At 29.6% G+C, this 22890-nt stretch overlaps 1 protein-coding gene across 4 annotated transcripts; it reads left to right on the top strand.

Annotated features, from left to right (window-relative positions):
- Positions 1-1343: 1343 nt before the first annotated feature.
- Positions 1344-7702, top strand: LOC108480475 (uncharacterized). Of its 4 annotated transcripts, none has more exons than XM_017783491.2 (14): positions 1344-1718; positions 2742-2815; positions 2948-3022; positions 3538-3613; positions 3941-4005; positions 4400-4501; positions 4690-4779; positions 4864-4938; positions 5048-5080; positions 5184-5264; positions 5533-5592; positions 6330-6404; positions 6682-6726; positions 7186-7702. In XM_017783491.2, the coding sequence occupies exons 1-14, from the start codon at positions 1676-1678 to the stop codon at positions 7321-7323; spliced, it is 1032 nt and encodes a 343-aa protein (XP_017638980.1). In that variant the 5' UTR covers positions 1344-1675; the 3' UTR covers positions 7324-7702. The 4 variants fall into 4 exon arrangements, with proteins under 4 accessions (XP_017638980.1, XP_017638981.1, XP_052882637.1 ...); XM_017783492.2 differs by having other exon boundaries at positions 6682-6768; positions 7186-7320; XM_053026677.1 differs by lacking the exon at positions 6682-6726.
- Positions 7703-22890: the final 15188 nt, after the last annotated feature.

Below are 22890 nucleotides of genomic sequence, written 5' to 3'. Positions count from 1 at the left end.
GACCTTATAGTATATTTTCACCTTTTTGTGCTACTCTTGTACATAAAATTTGGTTCTTTGATATACTAGCGGTGGGGGATTTCGGGTTAGAAATCATTTTATTGAAAGCTTTTTAAGTAAAAGTATAGTAGTGGATTTGTACTGGAAGTCGGATTATATTTTGTTCTCTTTACTTAGAAAATTAGTAAATTAATATTTATACGTTAGATTAATGAGTAAATTAATACTTTTTATTAAAATTTTCATTTATTTCTATTATTCAAAACTAGTGTAGCTGATGGAATAATCAAATAATTACATGTGACGTGCCACGTGCACGTTGACTAGTTTTTAACAGTAAAAATGGATGAGATTTTTAATAGAAGGAGCAATTTGTTCTTTGATCTAACATACATAAACTAATTTACATATTTTTTTAATAAAGAGGAAAAATGCAATTCTATTTCTAGTATAAATACTTCTATGATATTTTTATTTTTATTCTATTTCTAGTATAAAATTAAATTGAACTTTTTTATTTAAAGTAAAAAAAAAGGCTTGTGAGCATAAATATATTATGTTGGGTCGAGTTGGATTGGGATGCAATTTAAAAAAGAAAAATGCACATAACCTAAATTAGCTCAGATTTCAAATAAAAAATAAATTTTTTTTATTTTTTAAATCTAAAATAGAAAATATTAATATAAAAATTTATTAATTTATTGTTATTTGGAAAATAAAATGAATTGATACCTGACTTCGAGCTGAACCTACAGTATTGACAATTGATTTAGGGTAAATTACATCTAAGTTCGTTAAACTATTAATAAGTTTAAATTATCTGTTTGCATCACCTATACAAAATTTAAAGTTTCTTTTCGCTTCTCTTTTACAATTCATTTTTTTATTCATAAAACAACTTTGAACGTAATGAATCTGTGAACTAAAATCCAACAATTTTTTTCTCTAATCTTCGACACTAATCGTCAGATCGACTTAGATCTAAGGTATGTTCTTCTACTCATTGAATTCGATGGGTATTAATCTATCATATCAATCATCAAATCATCATTTAAATCTCACTAGTCGAACTTTCTTTAAAAGAAACTTAATAGCATGGTGGGTTAAATAAAAACTTTCGAATAGTTTAGTGACCATTTTGTAACTCTTTGAATTTGAGTGACCAAAACATAAGTTTTCTAATAGTTTAGTGACCTTGAGTGTAGTTTATCCATTGACTTTTTAACTTTCGCGATATAAAAAAACTAAAGGACTTTTATGAGAAATTAACCAACAAAATTAAGTAAATACTTAATAGTTTAATGGCTTACTAATATAAAAAATTCAAGGACCCTTATGGCAAATTAACCAACAAAGTAAATAGTTTAGTAGGTAACTAATACCCGACGACGGGGGTTCTTTTACGTTGCTAAATGCTAACCAAGTAATCTAAGCTCCATAGTCTTCTATAAATTTTCTCAGCGATTCCTCAAAATCAAACCATAAAGCAATCGAAAAAAAAAAAACCATAAATCAATGGAAAATACCAATTAATTTATTATTTTTAAAAAACCCAAATTCGTTTATTGTTCTGCAATTTTTGATTCATGGTACTCTAGCAGTAGTTTGTTTTATCTACTGTCCCAGTATATACGCTCACAAACGTACAAATATACGGTCCAAACCGTATTTGGCAATGGCTCTTCCTCTTGGCAAGTTATCTATCATCGTTGGTGCAGGTCTGTTCAATCATCGGTCTTCTTCAATTTTTTTTTAATTTTCTTTTTACTTACGAATCGGTTATTGTTTGGGTTTTTTGAGAATCGATTGGTTTAGTTGAAAGTAAATTTAGGGTTTTAGATAAACCTCGGATTTGGATTAGGGTTTAGTTTTTTTTTTTTGGATTAATGTTTTTTAGTACTTGGATTGATTGGGGAAGCTTTAGGGAATGCGTGCTAGTTTTGGTGCTATGGATGTAATTGATTATAGTTTATGATTCCGTATTAGCACTGGGACCTGGATTATAGCTGTGGTGCTGGGATATAAGAATTGGATTGCAAAGATGGAATCTTGATTTTTGTTTTAGCTGAAGGTGATCCACTTGATGGGAATTGTTACAAAATATGAAGGATAGAAATAAATTGAAAGGCTAGGGGGCTTGAGTGATATTCGATGGAATTGTAAGCATGTACAGTATCAACATGGAATGTCCTTAAAACAATCACTTAGTAATCTGATTGTGGAGCAGAGTTCTATTTTGAAGTCTAACTTAGACAGAGCTTGCATCTTTTCAGGTTCTAAATGGATGAATCGATTAGAAGAATCATAGCATTGGTGACTATGTTCAAACATAATTTGTTCATATGTATTCCCCTTTGGAGGAGTAATGTAGTTACCAATTTGGTTTTGCCTCTTGTTAACATGACATTTGGCATTAAAAATTAGAACTTCTATGGTTTCAATATTTTCCCATAGGTAATCCTTTGTATAAATGTTGCGGCTGGTGGGCTCTAAGATAGCTGTTGGACTTCCAAAATAGAATAGCCTAAAATAAATCCGAGAACTAAAAGTTCCTCTTTTTGTATTAGTTTGATCGTGATATATCATTTGCTTGTTGAACCATGTGAATTGCATGAAAGTAGGGTACTCCATATTTGGGGTTGAAGATGTTATTACTTTAATGTGTACTCCCTTTTAGAGGAGTGAGGTAGCTAAGAATTTCACTATCCTTCTACTTAAATTATCTATTGTTTGTCTTTTAGGTATTGTTGGTTCAATTCTTGCGAAAGAAGGACGCATGTCAGGTGTTTCTGATTTTGTCTCTGGTGCTTTCAAGGTGATTTTCCATTTTTCTAGCCATGACTTAAAACTAAAGATGTTTTTTTGTTTTCCTTAAAATATGTAAGTTTTAGATTATGAAGCCTCTTACTTTCTGCCTAACTTGGTGATAATTTGTCTCCTGCTGCAGATTGCTTTTCGGCAACTTAAGCATGATGATTCCACTCCGTCAAACAAGCCGCGAAATGACTATTTGGTGGCTCAGGTCTGTATGATCTCCTATTTCCATTATGAGTGGTGAATAATATTCTGATTATTGGTGTTTCTGATATTTGGAGCTATTTTTGCTTGTTTGATTGTTTTGCTTGGTAATTGAAATGATTGAAATATGATGGAAATGCTTTTTATGAAGTTATCTCTTGTTTTTCTTTATGGATAGATCCTTGACTAAATAATTTATGGTTGAAAAGGTATTTGTGATCTTCAGGTATTGTTGATTGCAAATAATGATATTACCTCTGTTTTATCATGACATTTTAATATGGTGGCTGCATGGCAATGCTGCTAGCGGATAAAGTTTTATATTCATTTATATGTATTTTCATGCTTTTATTACTTTCTGGAGGAATATATCATTGATAACGTTAAGCATTCATGATACTTCTTGTTATTAATTCTGTATGCTTGTCATTTCAGTGATGACTCCCTATTATTCTGATCCTTGCTTTAGTATTTAAATTTGTATGGTTATATCTTGTTTTAACTTGTTTTCATTTACAGGTTAACAGCCTAAGGCAGGAACTGCAAATCTTGGCATCAAATAGACCAATTACAATTGTTACCGGACAAGGAACAGGTTATGATTGTTTCCATCCTTTGACGTTTGAAGGGAAAATGTCGATGACACTCATTCTAACTAGAATTTTTAACAAAACTTTTCCAAATTTTATTCTGTCATGCTTTTATGCAATATGCACAACTACTATGGTTCCATAGTTCCTTTTGAATGAGAAATTAATGAGTATCCCTTTTCATAATCAGCTTCTGACACTTAAAAGAAAATACTGTTTTCTTACTATTCTTAATTTTTTAAGAGAAATTATAACTTTCAATATTGATCAATTATAGTCAACACTATCCAGTTCCTGAGCTTTATTTTGGGGAATGTTTTTGTCACATGCAGGTACTAGTAAATACAGCATAATCATTGTTGTTGTCGTTGTTGGATATGGCTACGTTTGGTGGAAGGTAATGAACTTTTATTCTTTATAGTGTATTTATGTGTGTAGGTTATTGTGGAGCAAACTGATAAGATGGTTGAATTCTGTGATAAAAAATTCTGGCACATTTGCATTTTCTCAATGGCCGTGGTAGATAGTTTTGCCAAGTTCAAGAATCCTGTTCTATGCTTTCAGTTTGTTTGCTTGTTATATATATGGGTGAATATACCTCGGAGGTCGATCTATTATAATAGGGACCTGATCAAATTAGTCCCTCTTCTATTAAATGGATCAATTGAGTTCCTATACTATTGTTCTGAATATATATATGTAGCTGCTATACGTCATTTCTTGTGTGTTTCTTTGCTTAAAATATGCATCTTTACTCTTGGCTATAAGTTATATTCCTTGAATGGTTTCAGGGCTGGAGACTTCCCAATATGATGTTTGCAACGAGGCGTAGTTTATCTGATGCACGTGATGCCATAGCTAAGCAGCTTGAGAGTGTTTACTCGTCAATCTCGGCAAGTCTTTCTTTTACTAAATTTGTTCGTACATTACCTAAATCCATGAATGGCCACAGTATATGAAGATTTCAAGTACCAAGTTACATGATTTTGGTTTCCATATATATGTCAATGTTTTTCCTAGTAAATTGACTGAAATCTCCTCTGGCTCTTTCCTTTTTAATTTTTTTCTCGTCCCCTTCTAGGCTACCAAACGGCAACTATCCTCAAGAATTGAGGGTGTGGATAATCGTCTACATGAAATTGCAGATATTACTGCTACAACACATGAAGAGGTGAGATGTAAGGTTGTATTCGTAGCAAGTTTCATCTATAGGAGGTTTCGTTGTTATTCACTGAAAATTGATTGAATTGTATAGGTTACTCTACTACAAGATCAATCAAAGAAGCTCAACACTAATGTTCAATCCGTTCGATATGTAGTTCAAACTCTGGTAAGCATTTTTGAAGACTTGATTTTGCTGTATTGTGGTTATTTTATACTTTCTAGATGTGAAACTAAGTCGACCCACTCTCTCTCTTTTTATTGGTGTCGATGCTCAGGAAAGTAAGATAAAAAGGATAGAAGGGAAGCAGGTAATTCTTACTTTAAACAAAAACATACGGTGCAATATAAACGTGATTCATGAGTATTGTCATTGCTTTTGTTAATTTCTGTGGTTTTCTATCATCTTCATAGGATATGACAAATGAAGGAGTCAACTGGTTGTGTGATTATGCCCAGACCATAGAACAAAATAGACCCACTGATCATACTCAGGTTTGTTTATGTTATGTATCTGATCTGCAATTAATAGTATGTTATCTATTTATCTGTGTTTCATTGGTATCTATTTGTCAAGATTGTGGTGTCCTTAAACACTAACAAAAACCGTAAGAGCAGATGATGATTCTTCTTTTGGATCACTGTTGATTACTATCATTGTTTTACTGTTTTGTTTTTTAGATCCATGTATTTTAGACGTTTTCTTTCAGCTTGGTTCCTATGCTCGTGTTTCTTCATGCTGAGTGTTATTTCACTCTTGCAGGCTTTACCAGCTAACTCTTCCAGGCCAGCTCTTGAAGCCCCAACGAAAACACCGTCAAGGGTCAGATTCCTTCTCTTTTTGATGTATGGTGTGATGAATGATTAACTAATGGAAGAACACTTGGACTGTGGAACATGTATTTTAAGGATAGAATTTCAAGGCTGTTATGAGTAAAAGTACCATAAAAGCCTTTCTACTAGGAGTCAGATTGTATTCTACCCCTTTTCTAAAAAAAATGAGCAAAGTAGTCCCTGTACATTAGATTAAAAAGCAAATTGGTCATTTCTAAGAATTTTATCCATAACTGGCGTGGCTGACCGAATAGCTAAATAGTTACATGTGGCACATGTATCTTATTTTGACATATAGGAACCAGTTTTTAATTGTAGAAATGGATGAAATTTTAGCAAGAGGATTAGTTTGCTTTTTGATCTAATGTACAAGGACTAATTTATTCATTTTTAGAGTAGAGGAGACAAAATACAATCTGACTCTCGGTACAAGGGCCTTTATGATATCTTTAGCGGCTGTTATGTTTGGACCATTTTAGAGTTTTTTCATTATCAAATATTGTGCTTTGGCCTTTGTTTGTTTCAAATTTGCTCAACCAAATATGGGCTGGTCGATCTCAGCCATGCGAATGAGAAATCTTATGGATATTTGACATTGAATGCAATGCATTGCTTATTTTCCATGTCCGGTTTATTTGAATGATGTTGAAATTCTCTTCGTGCTAACCTGGTTGTTGAAACCGCCGATTCTTTTTTAACAAGTCTTTTTCTTTGTGTTTTAAGCAGAGTGGGTCTTTGCCTCCCATTTTACTCGTAGAACCGCCGTCTCCATCTTCTGGTTCTTCTAATGGAACTCCCAAGGTTAGTTGACTTTACAGAGTCCTGAATTATTAGAATTAATAGAACAGAAAATTACTGAAGTAGTTAAGCTAAATCAGTCTTCAGAATCTATGTTCTTCAAACATTTCGGTTTTCTTCATGTTTAGCACTGTTTGAAACATTTTCGGAGATGAATACGAAGATGTGATCTTCCATATACATGGAAAATTAGAAAAAGGAAAGTGAACTTATTATATTCGACATTCAGACTCAAGGTAGCGTTTTCTCCGAGTAAATCCTTTTATTTGACTTTTGACAGGTTCAGAGATCTCCTAAACATGTAATCTCTGCCTCAGGCCTTAAGGTTTTCCCCTTTTTGCTTGTTGCTCTCAAGTGTATCATTTAGGTAAAAGTATCATGGAAGCCCTGTAGAAAGAGTTGAATTATATTTTGTCTCATCTATTAAAAAAGGCAAAATAGTTCCTGTGGTTAGATCAAAGAGCAAATTGATCTTTTGTTAAAAATTTTGTTCATTTTTACTATTAAAAACTTGTCTCTGTATATTAATATGAGATACATATGGCACACCATGTGCTACGATTTAGTTATTTTGTCAGTAATGTCTGGTTAAAACAGTACAAATAGATGAAATTTTTAACCGAAATAATTGATTTGCTCTTTGATTTAACGTACATGGATTAATTTACCTATTCTTTAAATAAAGAGTAGAAATAGAATCTGACTTCTAGTACAAGACCTTTCATGGTATTTTTATCGGATCTTTTATGGTTTCAATGGTTACATTACATATCTGGTTTTTCAGGAATTAGGTGAATCAAGTGCCAATAATGTTGGCAACAACAGGACAGTGTTTTCTGGTCTGAGTGGTTTGTTTTCTGTTCTGACAAGGACTCGCAGCGCAACAAATGCACCAATGGGAGGATCTAGTGGACAACAATAGTAAAGATCTTAAGTGTCTACTTAATTACAATTTTATGTTTATAGAGATGGCCTTTTTTTTGGGGGGGTAGGTCTTAGGTTGTCTTAAAAGACTCTTGCCCTTCAAACCAACTTGAAAATTTTAAAACCTCCAATGACTCAGACCCAAAAATTTTAAAACCTTGAAGGACTCGACCTGCAATTTTAAGGCCAAATTTTAAAGTTAAATTGTAGTGGTTACTGAATTTTGTAGAGATTATAAGTTAGGCTTAAATAAATGCTAAAATTTTGAATTTTATTTTATTTAGAGATAAATATCAATTTATACATGAATTTTGGTTTAATATGTAATTTGATATTTAAATTTTGATTTGGTGCAATTATATATTTTGAAACTTGAATTATGGTTTATATATATATATGAAATTTTGATTTTATTCAATTGTACATATTTAAAGAAATGAACAAATATATTTATTTTTATATTTAAAGAAATGATGATAATTTGATAATGTTAGTGATTTGTGAAAATTGAATTAAATTTAAAATATTTGTATAAAATCTTATAAAATTAAAACTGACGATAACGCATATTGGGTCAAAATTTATATGTAGTTTAAATTTAAAGTTTTAAAGGATCTAACTCATTTCATTAAGTGAAATGCCTAAATTAAATTTGTTTTCGGTCGAGCTATTTATCCAACTTTGAAAGCTTGCTTGAATTTTAGGAAGGTTTGAGTAAAAAATATTAGGCTAAAAAAGTGGACTAATGACAATAGGCCTGTTTAAAATATAGATTATGCTTGGGTTTTTTTTTTTTCATAAAAGAGAAATGTCCGACTTGATAAAAAGGAGTAATAATGGATTTTTTCTTAGAATATTTGACTTGAATTTAAATTTTGAAGTCATCTTTATTAAGAGGATTTTACGTAAATATTATATTAGATCTCAATAAAATTATTAATCTTAAATCGTAAAATAGATAAAAACACGAATGATTATTAAAAAAATAGGGTTTAAGAATTTTCTATGAAGTTGAGTGCTTTGCTTTTAGATAGAATATAGAATCTTCTTTATAAGAAGACCCAATTTTCAATATGGGGGACCATATCTACAAACACGCTTCAAAAACATGTATGTGTTTGGAATAGAGTCAATTTCATACTTTGTTGAAAGACTAAAATTATTATAAAATGGATAAATCTTAAAATTATACATTAATTTTAATTTGGTGTAATTATACACGTGAAATTTTAATTGTGGTTCGGATGTATACTTGAAATTTTAATTTTGATTTAATCATATACATTTAAAGAAATAAATAATCAATTTATTTTTATATTGGGTAAATATAATTATTTATGTTTACAATATATAAACATAAAATGATGTTATATCAATAATTATGTTAATAATTTACAAAATTGGATTAAATTAAAATTTTATGTATAAGATTGCACAAATCTAAAATTTATGTACACAAATGACACATTAAACTATAATTCATGTATAGTTTTAGGATTTATCTCTTATAAAATAAAAATTACATTTGATGGGAATAATAGTGTAATTTACCCATAAAAGTAATATCATGAAAAAGGAAAAGTAAAACTACAAAATAGATCAAATTACATAATTATAAATATTAATGATTAAAGTTACTATTTTGCTAATTTTAAAAGTTTGAGGGACTGATTGTGTAATCACAGGAAAAATGAAAGAGTTGGAATATAGAGTACCGAAAGGTAGGGGTCTCTTAATGTGAATCTAAACAGCAAAAGTCACACCAACTTTTGCTAAACTCATTTTATATTAGTTTCTTTTTAAGGTTTTATATTCTGCATAAATTCCAAATCAGTCCAAAAGGGTACATTTCTTCGAAAGGCACAACACAAAGCCTCTATCATTATATATATAAAGAGAGTTCGGCCATTTTTAAGAACAACCCAAAGCCAAAACATCATCTACTCAGCTTCTTCTTCTTCTTCTTCTTCTTCTTCTTCTTTAACTGTAATTTACTAGGCTCTGTTTTGTTATTTGGTTGATAATAATAGTTTTAATGGAGACCAGTCCTCAAATGAAGAAGAAAGGGTTCTTCAAAGGCAGCAAGCTGCTGCCCAAGTCTTTCTCTTCAGTCACCAAGCAACCAAAGATGAGTGTTTCAAATCTTTCATCCTCCATGCAGAAGCCGGTGTCTTACTTTAATAAGTCACCTAGCTTTTACGACCACAAGTGCTACGCCGAAAAAACCTGGGGTCGTGGAGACGACAACGTGGATTCCATGGCCACCGACTTTATTTCCACTGTCAGGCGACGATTTGAGCTTGATAGGGTTGTTGATTCTACTGGGGAAAACTACTGAGTCTCTCCGCTTCCCATGGTAGCCAAGTTTCAGTGACTCGGGTCTTAGTAACTATAGTCTACTAGTTTTTAGGCACTGATTTATACTTCAAGTGAAGTGTAAAGTTTTTAGTTTTCATGCATCCTGAAGTATATTTCTTCTTCTACATGTGTAGTTTGTTTACACACTTCTGTTCTTATATATGAAAAAACACTGCAATCTGAAAATAGAGAAAAAAAAATGCATATTATGGGTTTTAATCCCCAATTATTAAAGTTTTTACTTTATATTCTCCGTATGTGTTTTAATGTTTAATTTATGTTTGAAGTTCATGATTATCTTCTAATAATAGAACCTTAAAAGTTTAAACCTAAATCTTTCCTTATATTTCATATAGTAATAATTATTTATTAATTTTCTAGAGCAAATTTAAGCGGCAAGAAGCGACTTTAACTCTCAAAAATATAAAAATTGATATAAACTTCTTAAAAATATTTAAATTATAAATTAATATATGATTAAATCAAATTTTCACGTTTTGAAAATAGAAAAATTCTGTTAAATCTCTAAAATTAATATAATTATAAATTAATATGTGGAATGTATCATAATCTTACCACTATTTGTATACAATATCAACACCTTACATTAAAATAAATAAAATAAAAACTATGATCTTTGTAAATCCATCGAGCTTGACCTCATCATTAGTCGGGCCATGTTTCAGTACGCGGAATATATAATTTTAGGTCTATTTTTTAGGTATGAGTTTGGTTTAGCTTGAAAATGAGTTTAAAATCTGTTTAAGTTCGATCCAAATTAAAAATACTAATTTCGGTCTACATGTATTAATCATTTAAAATTTTTTATATGAATTTAAAAATATAATATATCAAATACATTAAAATATTAAAATAAAAATTTCTCAACCAATTGAAAATGCATTAAAAAGTCTTTAAACTTAAATAACATTAATATAATTTCAACTTAACAAATAAATATCTCTAAAATAGTAGCAAAATTAATAATAAAATAATAACTATATAATATCTAAACAATAACAACAAACTAATAACAATATAATAGTGAAACAACAACAAAAACAACTGATTCTGGCCGGGTCAAGCTGGACTTGAGAAAAAATCTTACTCGAGATTTGATCAGTTTAATAAACCGACCTTATTTGTTATCCAAATCTATTTTTTAGTCCAATACTTTTACCAAAATCTTTCTACTTTTTCGGGATTTTTGATAAAAGGGAATTTCTATGAAGTTCAATGCTTTGCTTTAGAAAGAATATAGAATATTAAAATATCAACAAATTGAAAATACATTAAAAAATCTTTATACTTAAATAACACTAATATAGTTTCAACTTAGCAAGCAAATGTCTTTAAAATAGTAACAAAATTAACAATAAAATAATAGTTATATAATATCCAAATAATAACAACAAACTAATAGCAATATAATAACGAAACGACAGCAAAACAATTGATTTAGGCTAGGCTAGATTGAACTTGAGCAAAAAATCTTACCCAAGACTTAACCCGTTTAAAAAAACGGATCTTATATTTTTGTCTAAGTCTATTTTTTAGTCCTATACTTTTACCAAAATCTTCCCATGGATTTTTGATAAAAGGAAATTTCTATGAAGTTGAATGCTTTGCTTTAGAAAGAAGATAGAATATTAGAATCTCAACATATCAGACAGTCCCAAGGAAATAGTGTGGAAGTATTCAGAGCAAGTTCTGAGCAGTTGCCAATGGCGGACCGTGTCTTAAAACACGCTTCAAAGCACCACTATATACGCGCACCTGGAAAATATAATCATATCATTCGGTTCCTACTTTGTATGGAAGACTGAAACTACTTTAAAAGTGATTGTGTGTGTATATGTATGTGTTACGCATGTACCGAAAGTGCAGGGTTTTTTCAATGTGAATCTAAAAAGCAAAAGCCACTCCCACAAACAAAACTCATTTATATATATATATATAGGAGAGTTTGGCCATCGTTAAGATACAACCCAAGCCAAAAAAAGAAGGAAAAACTCATTTCCTCAGCTTCTTCATCTTCTTCTTCTTTGTGTTTTCTAAACAGTTTTTAGTAGGCTCAGGGCTTTGTTTTTTTTATTAACTTGAAACAACTTTAATGGAGGCCACCGCCACTCAAAAGAAGAAAGGGTTCTTCAAAAACAAGCTGCTAGTGCTACCCAAGTCTTTCTCTCGAGACAACGTCACCAACTCCGGTAGCACCGTTGGCCAGAACATCGTGAAGGCGAACTATTCGACAATTATTACAGTGGTGTCGAAGCAACCAACCGGTTGTTCCAATCAACACAAGGTAGTGTCTTACTTTAATAAGTCACCTAGCTTTTACGACCACAAGGGCTATGCAAATGAAACTTGGGGTCGTGGAGACGATAATGTGGATTCAATGGCCACCACCTTTATTTCCAATGTCAGGCGACGGTTTGAGCTCGATGGGGGTTTTGATTCAACTGCTAGGAGGACTTAGCTGGACAACTGAGTCTCCACCCGCCATGGCTGAGTTTTACTGACTCGTTCTTCATTAACTGTAACCTATATATAAAAGAACAAGGATTTATACTTCAAGTGATGTGTACTCTCTTTAGTTTTCATGCATCCGGAAGTACATTAATTCTTCTACATACGTAGTTTGTATATATTTTTATTTTACTAAGAATTTTTACTAAAAGAAAGTTACATCTGTTTTTTTAATATTTTATTATATCCAGTCAATCCCTATCTTTATTTGTGAAGTTTATCTTTATTTGTGAAGTTTAAAATAATTTTCCACATATTATTGGTTCTAATCCCCAATTGTTACCTATAAACTTAAAATTTGAAACCGAAACTTAATATATATATTTATATATATATATATTTTAAATCTAAACTGTAAACGATAAATTCAAAGCACAAGATAAACCAAAATTCAAATCCAAAAAATATAATAATCATAATTAATATTAAATATGTTGAGATAAAAGTTATTAATAATTTTTATTTTTCACTATTTTTGTATTACCCAATAATGAAGTATCATGTTATTATTTAATAATATTTGATGTACGAAATTTATTAACGATGATGCGAATATTGTTTTATATATATCAATAAGTATTGAATGTTGTAGTAAAACACGTTATACTTTTAAAGAAGAATACATTGTTGATAAAAATAATTACGAACCTCAAATATAAATAGTAAAATAATGATAGAAAATATCAATATATATATTCTTACGTTATAAGAATGAGGTAACGTTTTGGATGTCAGCTTGGAATATATTCTATCGTGAACAACACACAAGTTATACGCTGCATAGAGTAATCAATTAGGTAAATTTCGAGTGATGGTAAGTTAGGTTCAAGTAAATGCGTAGTTTTAAAATTATTATTTTACTTTATTTATTGTTGTTAATTTTCCATTAAGTATATATAAAATTAGTATTTTAGGGTTAATATTTTATGTATATATTTAGTAAATTAAATGATGCAATGCTATTAGAAAAATATTTAAACCGAAATTAAATTGAATACTATAATTAAAATCAATTTAAAAATTTATTCATATTAATTATTAAGCACTAAAATTATGATTATTAGAATCAGATTGGAAAGGGTTTGATAATTGAGAATCGAAAACTTTTATAAAATTTAAATTTTGCAATAAACTGATGTTTTGATAAAAGAAAAAGTTAGCATTTCTTTTTTAAAACAAATATTCAAATTAGGGTTAGGAATCTTGTATGAAATTGAATGGAATTTTCTATGAAGTTGAATGCTTTGCTTTAGAAAGAACATAAAATAATTCAATTGAAAAGAATAAAAATGTTAAAAGCATATCTTTGAACAGCATCGAATATTATTATCCATTGCCTACTTTGGGGTTATTGCTTGGATTATACAAACAAAGTGGAAACTTGAATCGAGTATTATTTTGTAATTTGTAAAATTGAATGATTAAATATAAATTTATTAATAATTTAATAAGTTAAGGTGTAGTTTGAATCGAGGATAATAATATATAATTTTTCTTTTATAAATTTTTTGAAATTTTAATCTCAAACCCTTAATTAATTACTCACTTCAAGAAGACATTACTTAATTAACAAGTGTTGGGTTAGAAAACTTAGGTTCAAACATGAAAAATGATATTATTGAGAAGGATAACCACGAACTCCAAAAGAATTAGTCATCATGTACTGTAAAAGTTACATGGAAGATATGTTGATTATACAAAAAAAAAAAATGCAATTAAGCCCACTCAAATTTGCAATATCCGAACAATATTAGTAGGGGTGTAATCAAGTTGAGTCAATAATATATATTTAAAATATGTTTCGACTTGAAATTCAGAGCTTGATAGTCAGCTCGATATTAAGCTTGTTTATCAATTTTGTACTCAAGTATAGCTCAAAAATTAAGTTTAGAGTTAATAATATATATTTAAAATATGTATTAAAATGAAAAGTTTAATAAGACTATTAACATTGAATATTATTAAGTTTAAATTTGGTTTGATTAATAACTTGAATTGCTTAAACTAAATTTGATAATTATCAAATTAAATTTAATTTTTTTAAATTTAACTCGAATAATTTACTATTTGGAATAGATAATGATATTTCTTAGTACGAACCGAAAGGCAAAGAAGATTTTATGTTGGTCCAAAAAGCAAAAGTCACACAAAAACCCATTTTATATTACTTTCTGTAGGATTTTATTCCACGTAAATTCCAAATCCTGTTTCGATGCTTCGTTAGAAGGCAGAAACACAAGCCTTTAACATTGAAAGTTCCTTGTATTATATGGATTGAATAAAATTAATCTTTTTATTATTAAATAAATCAATTTAATCTTTATATTATTAAAAGAATTAAATAAATTTAAATTGTAACAAATTTAATATTTATTATATAAAAAATGCGTGGAAAATTATTATTTTAATTACAGTTCAATTTCAAATAAATAATTTCATATACACAACCATAAAAATTTTAAAAATATTAACTAGACAGTAAATAATATTTTTAATGATAAACGTTAATTCTATTCTAATTTGATAGTATTTGATTTTTTAATTATATAAAACTGAATTGACCCATTTAATTGTAGAAGTACTAATTTGATAATTTTAAACTCTCAAGTTCACTTACCTATATATATACATAGTAGAATTTGCCTATCCTTAACAACAACAACAATAATCCAAACCCACAAAACCATTATTTCCCACGCCTTTGTTACTAATTTCCTTTGATAAACACACTTTCAATATGGAGACCACTCAAAAGAAGAAAGGGTTCTTCAAAAGCAAGGTCCTACCCAAGTCTTTGTCTCGAGCCATCACCAAGCTCGGTAGCGGAGGAAGCCGAATGGTTTCACCATCAACGAACACCGCCCAGAACATGGCTAACTATTCGACGATTCCAATTGTACTGATGTCCAAGCAACCAACCGGTTCATCCCATCAATACAAGGCGGCGTCTTACTTTAATAAATCACCTAGCTTTTACGATCACAATGGCTTCGCAAACGAAACATGGGGTCGTGGAGATGATAACGTGGATTCCATGGCCACCACCTTTATTTTGAATGTCAAAGAACGGTTTAAGTTTGATGGAGAACTGAGTCGCTGCCATGGCTGAATTTCAGAGACGTGCTCTTTCAGTGACTAATATTTATATTCTAGTTTTTACTTACTGATTATATATATATATATAAACAATATACTTCAAGTGATGTGTAATCTTTTTTGGTTTTCATCCATCCTGAAGTATATTTTCTTCTTCTATATAATATACACTTCTATTATATATACAACATGTAATCACTGCAATCTGAAAAAAGAAAACGGATTGCTGGTTTTAATCCCGAGTTATTACCTATAAACGTGTTATGTATGTATGTATGTACACTCAAACTGATGTTACGAGTGACATAGTAACCCATATTATGAAGGACCAATTGAGCTATGTGGAAACCTATGAATTCATTTATACTTAGAAAGATTCATGTATTATGTGTATATAGAGCATGAGAAGTGGAGAGCCGGAGACAGGGGAAAAACCAGAAAAATTTTTTAGGAGGTCAGATGAAATTTTAATTTTTTATAATTTATATATTTATAATTTGTAAGGGATTAAATTGAATTTTTATAATTTTAAGGGGGATCAAAGTATAATTTTATCTTTACTAATTTAAAATTTAAAAAAAAAATTTAAGAGTCTAAAAAATAATTTTACATTTTAGGGGGGCCGGGGCCTATGCTAGCCCCCTGACTTCGCCCCTGGTCAAAGAAAATATTTCTTAAAATTAAGAATTGATATTTACAGGCGAAAATGATCATCACTTTACTTGTATTTATTTTGTCATAACTCACCACTTAAATGCATACATGGTACAATGTGAGATATGGACCAAGTAGGACCTTACCTAAGATCCCCGCAAAGGGGAATCCAACACCTATCTTTGACAAGGTCGGCTAAAGGAACCCCACATTTTGTGCATGTAAACGTTTGTGAGGTCTATATATAGTTGGCAACATGTTACCCATAGGAAAATTATCTAATCTACAATAACACAATCTCGTTACTCTTTTTCAATTTATACACATTGATTAACAAATAAAATTGTTTATGGGTCTCGTTATTTCTTTAAATCTAATTAAAATTAAAAATGATAAAAATAAAAATTTTCAACTTTAAATGTATTGGCCCTAGTTAAAATATTTTTAAATAATTTTTCAAATATTAAATTTGATATCTTAGTTCAAATATATATAAATGTAAAATTTTTATTTTATTTCTCATGTTTCTATTATAAAACTAGGTACCAAACATGGTTTCAGTACTTTCATTATTGAAAATAATTTTTATTTTATTTATTGAACATGATTTCTAATTTTTAAAATAAAATAGAAAATAAAAATAATTTTTGAAATAAAATAACAAATAAAAATAGATATTTTTTCGAAGCCAACTAAACGACTTCAGCTGTAACTCTATATAACTGACACTAAACGACACCGTAGCAACAATATTAAACGACATCATGTTGATACTTATTTAATTAAGTGGCAAACACTAATAAACTAATTTAACCACTCTAGTTTAACCTTGCATCACCACCACCTTGTTTAAGTAGTTTAGTTGGCCTTTATTTATGGTTGTGATCGTTGTGACATTCTTAAAGAAAGATAATACTTATGATTACATCTGTCCATAGATTGAGTTGCAGCTCAGTTTCAAAAAAAATTCAAGCTCGAATTTATTTTGAGCTCGACCCATTCAAAAAGCTTGTTTCACTCTTGACTTAGTGCATAATAAATCTAGTCATGATTAGGAAAATAGAGTGCAAAAAGAAAAGGAAGTAAAGAGTTTTTGAGAATTTAGAAATGATAGCATATTTAGGAGAATCTAATTCTAGGTTGGAGAAGATGAGAGATAATTAATATTTTAGGTTTTAAATTTTAAGTTGATTATTTAAAAAAATCATATTCAAATTTCTAAATAGATATAGTGTTAATGTTGACATGGTTAAAAAATATTACGTGTTACGTTTTTATTAGTTAGAAGTATCAATTTTTATTTTTAACGATATTAACTTTTAGATCAAATTGTATAATATTGTAATATTTTAAATATCACTTCTAACAAAAAACTATAAATACCTACATAAAGTCAAGTATAATTTAAGGGCTTAATTTGCTAATAAAACCTTAAAATTCTCAAAACTTTCAAGAGTGTTTTTCCTCTTCAATTTTATCTCTAATTTTCGCAATATAACTCAATGTTTTCCAAATTAAAGTAGAGCAGTCTGTTGAACTAATTGGAACAAGAATCAATTGGGATATCGATCTAAAGAGAGGTAAAAATCAGTTGACTCACGAACCGGTTGAACTACACTGAAAAAACCAATTAAACTAAATAAATTGGTCAAACAAAAAAAAAGTAATATGATCGATTTTATCACCAATCCTAAAAACATCGAAATAGCTTACTATTAATAAATGAGTTAAACAACTTTTTAGGATCTGAACTTTTTTCTGTCCAAGTTAGGCCCTAAACTGGACAATTGTTCTCACATTGGGGCTCGAATTTTTTTTGTCCAAGTTAGGCCCTAAACTTGGCAATTGTTCCTATATTGGGGCTTAAACTTTTTTGTTTGTCCAAATTAGTCCCTAATATTTCCTTGAAAACCCTAAAGTTCAGGGACCAACTTGGGCAAAAAAAAATTTAAGCCCCAATGTAGGAACAGTTGCCTAGTTCAAACATAAATGTGAGAACAACTACCAAGTTACAGCCTCACTCGAACAAAAAAAAATTTAAACCCTAATATGAAAATAGTTATCAAGTTGAGGACCCAAATAATAATTTATCCTTTAAATAGACATATGGCTGTAAACCAAAACCACTTCTTGGTACACAGAAAATTATTATTTTTGGTCAGAAAAAAGTACGTTATATACACGGATAATACACGGAATATATATTATATATTTTAGCTGACCTGACCTGCTCATTGCATTATTGTAGTTATTAATATTATATAAACATTATTACATTCAATCAAGTAGGATAAATAATCATAAACCTAGTACAAAACCTATTAAATTCCATTAAACGAAGAGTTTTTGACCTAAAAATATATGTTTAATATCGCATTATTATGATTATTTAAATCCTTAATTGCATTATTGTAGTTATAAACATTATCACAATCAATCAAGTATGATCAATAATACCTTACAATAAAGTACGATCAAGGATCATAATCCTAATACCCAAAAACTATATTGAGATCCATCAAACGATGAGTTTCTTAAATTAGAATTAGAATAAAAATAAGGTGTAATCTCTCAATATTTTTTTTTATTAATTTGACTTATTAAGTTTTGACATTTTAAAAGGAGTTAAACTATTTTTTAATTAAAATATTGTCTAAAATATTAATTATTTAACGATATTGTTTATACATAGCAGTCTATATGTATTTAATGCTAAAATGATATTGTTTATCTTATATTTCATGTCGACAAATTCAAAATAATAATAAAAAAAGCATGGAGTACACGTGAGTTTTAATGCGGGTTGTCGTATTTAAAAAATTAAGGTTTCAGTCAATATTTTAGTTAAAAATAACAAGTTAACTCTTTTGAAAGACTAAATTTAATTTAAAGAAAGATAAGGGACAAATTAATAAAATATATAAACGTTAAGGACTTAATTTATTATTATGTTTAATATATAAATAGGATGAATTATTAACACGTGTCAGGTTTTGAACTTTATACTAAATAAATGCAACATTGTATCATTGACTTTGTTGCTTTGTGCTCATTTTTCTGGCCAAAAAAAAGTTTGTCCTTTTTTTTATTATTTTCATTTAGATGGTTGGAAGTGTTAATAAGGTGGCTCATAATTTTGTTAAGAGTAATTTTATTCTCATCGTTTAGTTGGTATTGATTTATTGGATACTTCGGTTGTTTCTCTAAAGGATGAGCATTAGGGTATGAATATATTGAAAAAGCCTATTGGTTCGGGTTTAGTTTTTGTCTGCATTCCTTGATTTTATTTTTTTTGTTTTGATTTGTATAGCTGCTGTTTTATTCAAATAATAATAATATATGGGTTATGTATTGTCGATTTATGAGTTTTATGCTCCATCAGTTAATAACAATTTGAGATATCAAGGGTGAAGTAGAATTCTTTTCCGAGGGCGAGATTGGGTTATATATTTTTATGAGAGTTAAAATACATATTTCATCATTGAATTATTAGAATGACTAAATTAAAATTTGTTATCTTTAGGATGCCAAACTATAATTTTATCATTTATTAACTTAAAAGTTTCCATTTTGGAAAGGCTAGGGCCTTGCCTTCACCTTTGGAGGACTTGTAATTAAGTACTAATAATTTTATTTATGATATGAAATAAATAATAAAAGAGTAAAAGAACAATAAAATAGGAGAGCATTAGAGTACTAATGTATATAATACTTATCTTGATTCGATGGACATCCATTTAATGTAATAAAATAATATTTAATAATAAATATTAATAATTTTCGAATTGGGTTCTAAGTTAAGGATCATGGGTTTAATGTTTATTGTCTCGAATTTAGAGCTCTAGGGTTTATTTATATCTAATCATTATTTAATTATGTTTAAAAAAAGTTATTAATATTTATTTATAAGTCCCCCGAACATGAAATTCATGTGATATGTTAAATTTTTTTAACAAAATGCCTAGAAGTACTCATAGCCCCTCCCCAACTCATAAATAGGAGGATAATACACTTCAGCACACTCAAATCAACGCCCTCCTGCATTAACAACAACACTAATATCAATCGAACTAAGACTCAATCGACTACTTTAAGAGTATTAAATTAGCTTGCTAGTCAATATAAAGACAAATTGTATAAAAATATTTGTTACCCAAATGGATTGGATATAAATATTAGTCGGCCTTGTGAGTAAACATATGAATAGACTCTTTTGTATAATTTAGTAAAAATAAATTAAAAATGTTTATAAGCATGATTTAAATCGACTCACAAGGGACACTTGGTTCATATCATTAACATAAAATAAATTATTATAATAAAAAATAAAATTACGGAAAGACTTAATTTACTATGATTAAGAATATAAATAATATTTGGTCAAAAAGAATATAAATAATATTGTTATTAGTTTTATTTTATTATACTAAAAGTTTGATTGTAAACGGTGGCCACTAGTCATCATACATAGATTTCTATTTTCATCATTTAAAATTTAACATTATTGACAATTTTTATTAAATACAATAAAATAAGCAATTATGTTCAGTGATTGCATGATTGCACTTACATTTAACCATGATTCTAATAAACTAATTCCAAACACCTTACCCAACTACTTAGACCGCCCATTCCTTATATTTTATTAATAAAAATTATATTAGAATTCAATCTAAAAAAAATTATTAGAATTTAATTTTATTAATCCATTCAATGAATCGAACCATTCAATTCAGGGGAAAAAATAATAAATACTTGTCGTAAATGGTGAAAGACAAGCTCTATCAACATAACAAAAGCTTTAGTCTCAGCATCAATAAAACATTATGGAATGTTAACAATTAGCTTTGTTAAAAGTAAAAATGGAAAATTTAGTTTTCCAAACTAAGATGAGGGCATTGTTATGGATTAGATCAGCTCATAATGAACTTATGATACAGGAGAAGTTTTGGTGGTTTGCTCCACAAAGATGTCGAGTGGTGTCCCACAAACTCAACTCAACTGTTTCCTTTTGGAGACCCCCTCCATATGGATGGTTAAAATTCAATGTTTGTGGTGTAGCTAAAGAGGATAAAGCCGGCTGTGGAGGAATTTTGAGAGATTTGGAGGGGATGGAAAGAGGGATATTCTCTGGTGCTGCATGTACAAATGTTGCTGAGGAAGATGAGATTGAAGCGGTGAAAATTGCTCTCGAAGTGTTTGAATCGAAAAGCTGGAAGTGTTCTAATTCACTGGTAATTGAAGTAGGCTCTGCTGTGGTGTTTTCTTGGTGTATCAACAAGGGGCTAATACCTTGGTCGCTTCAGGCAATTTTTTCAGAAATTGAATAAACTAAGCAAGGCTGGATCCATTGTCTTCTCTTTGGTGGATAGTGAGAAAAAATAAAATAAAATAAAATAAAAATAAAGAACACACAAATTTTACGTGGAAACCCTTTCGGGAAAAAACCAAGGGCAGAGGAGAAGAAAATTCACTATGTCGAAAAATTGAATCAATACAAGAGGAATAGACTATGTCTATTTATAGGCTTGTAAAGCCATATTCTAGTAGGATTGAAACACCTTATCCTAATCAATATAAAATAGATGAAGTTTAATAAGGTTTAATAAACCTTATTCTAAAATAAAATAAAAGAAGTCTAGTTCTATATGGATTTTACTTTTATTTTATTTTCCATCGTATTTTATTTAAATAAGAATTTGGGTCACTTAATTCTAACAATCTCTACCTTGACACAAATTCTCAATGAACAAGTTCTTTATCGCGAACTTTCAATAAACAAGTTCTTCACCTCTTCCATAAAACCCTTTAAGGGTTTAACTTCAACAATGAACACCAACCAAGTCTAAGCAATGCTCAAACTTGGTTATAAGAAGTGACTTAGTCATCATATCTGCAGGATTTTCATGAGTACTAATTTTACTCACAACAATATCACCACGAGCAATAATATCACGAACAAAATGACACCGAACATCAATGTGTTTTGTTCTCTCATGAAACATTTGATCTTTTGTAAGAAAGATGGCACTCTGACTGTCACAAAATACTGTGCTGATTTGAAGGTCTTCATTGAGTTCACTAAAGAGTCCCTTCAACCAAATAGCTTCTTTACAAGCCTCAGTAATCGCCATGTATTCAGCTTCAGTGGTAGACAAAGCGACTGTAGACTACAAAGTGGCTTTCCAACTGATTGCACAACCTCCGATTGTAAAGACATAACCTGTGAGAGATCTTCTTTTATTAAGGTCTCCAGCAAAATCAGTATCAACATACCCTATGACTCTATCTCTAGTTCTTCCAAATTGTAAGCAAACATCAGTAGTACCTCGTAAGTATCTTAGAATCCACTCAACTGCTTTCCAGTGTTCTTTACTGGGATTCGCCATGTATCTACTAACTACACTGACTGCATATGATATATCTGGACGTGAACAAACCATAGCATACATGAGAGATCCCACTGCACTAGAGTATGGAACATGTGACATGTACTCAATCTCATCATCTAATTGTAGAGACAAAACTGATGAAAGTCTGAAATGGGCTGCTAAAAGAGTACTAACAGGCTTAGCACTCTGCATATTAAACCTGCAAAGAACTTTATCAATGTACCCCTTCTGACTTAGGTACAATTTACTTGTTTTTCTATCTCTGAGAATCTCCATTCCAAGTACATTCTTTGCTGGTCCTAAATCTTTCATCTCAAATTTTTTACTTAGTTGGGTTTTGACATTTCTTATCTCTCCTTTATCTTTTGCTGCTATCAATATGTCATCAACATAAAGAAGTAGATACACAAAAAAACCATCACTGTTTTTCTTAAAGTAAACACAACTGTCAAAACTACTTTTTTGAAATCATGAGAAGTCATAAAGGAATCAAACCTCTTGTACCATTGTCTTGGTGATCTGTTTCAAATCAGAAG

Source organism: Gossypium arboreum, chromosome 4, assembly GCF_025698485.1.
Source record: "Gossypium arboreum isolate Shixiya-1 chromosome 4, ASM2569848v2, whole genome shotgun sequence".
NCBI classification, from domain to species: domain Eukaryota; kingdom Viridiplantae; phylum Streptophyta; class Magnoliopsida; order Malvales; family Malvaceae; genus Gossypium; species Gossypium arboreum.
This window is presented reverse-complemented; position numbering and strand designations above follow the sequence as displayed.

What these genes read in the sequence shown, in the direction of transcription:
- LOC108480475 (XM_017783491.2), top strand. Translation starts at nt 1,676, where the DNA reads ATGGCTCTTCCTCTTGGCAAGTTATCTATCATCGTTGGTGCAG. An exon ending in GACCCACTGATCATACTCAG is followed by an intron (nt 5,265 to 5,532) that starts GTTTGTTTATGT and finishes TCACTCTTGCAG; the next exon opens with GCTTTACCAGCTAACTCTTC. An exon ending in CTTCTAATGGAACTCCCAAG is followed by an intron (nt 6,405 to 6,681) that starts GTTAGTTGACTT and finishes GACTTTTGACAG; the next exon opens with GTTCAGAGATCTCCTAAACA.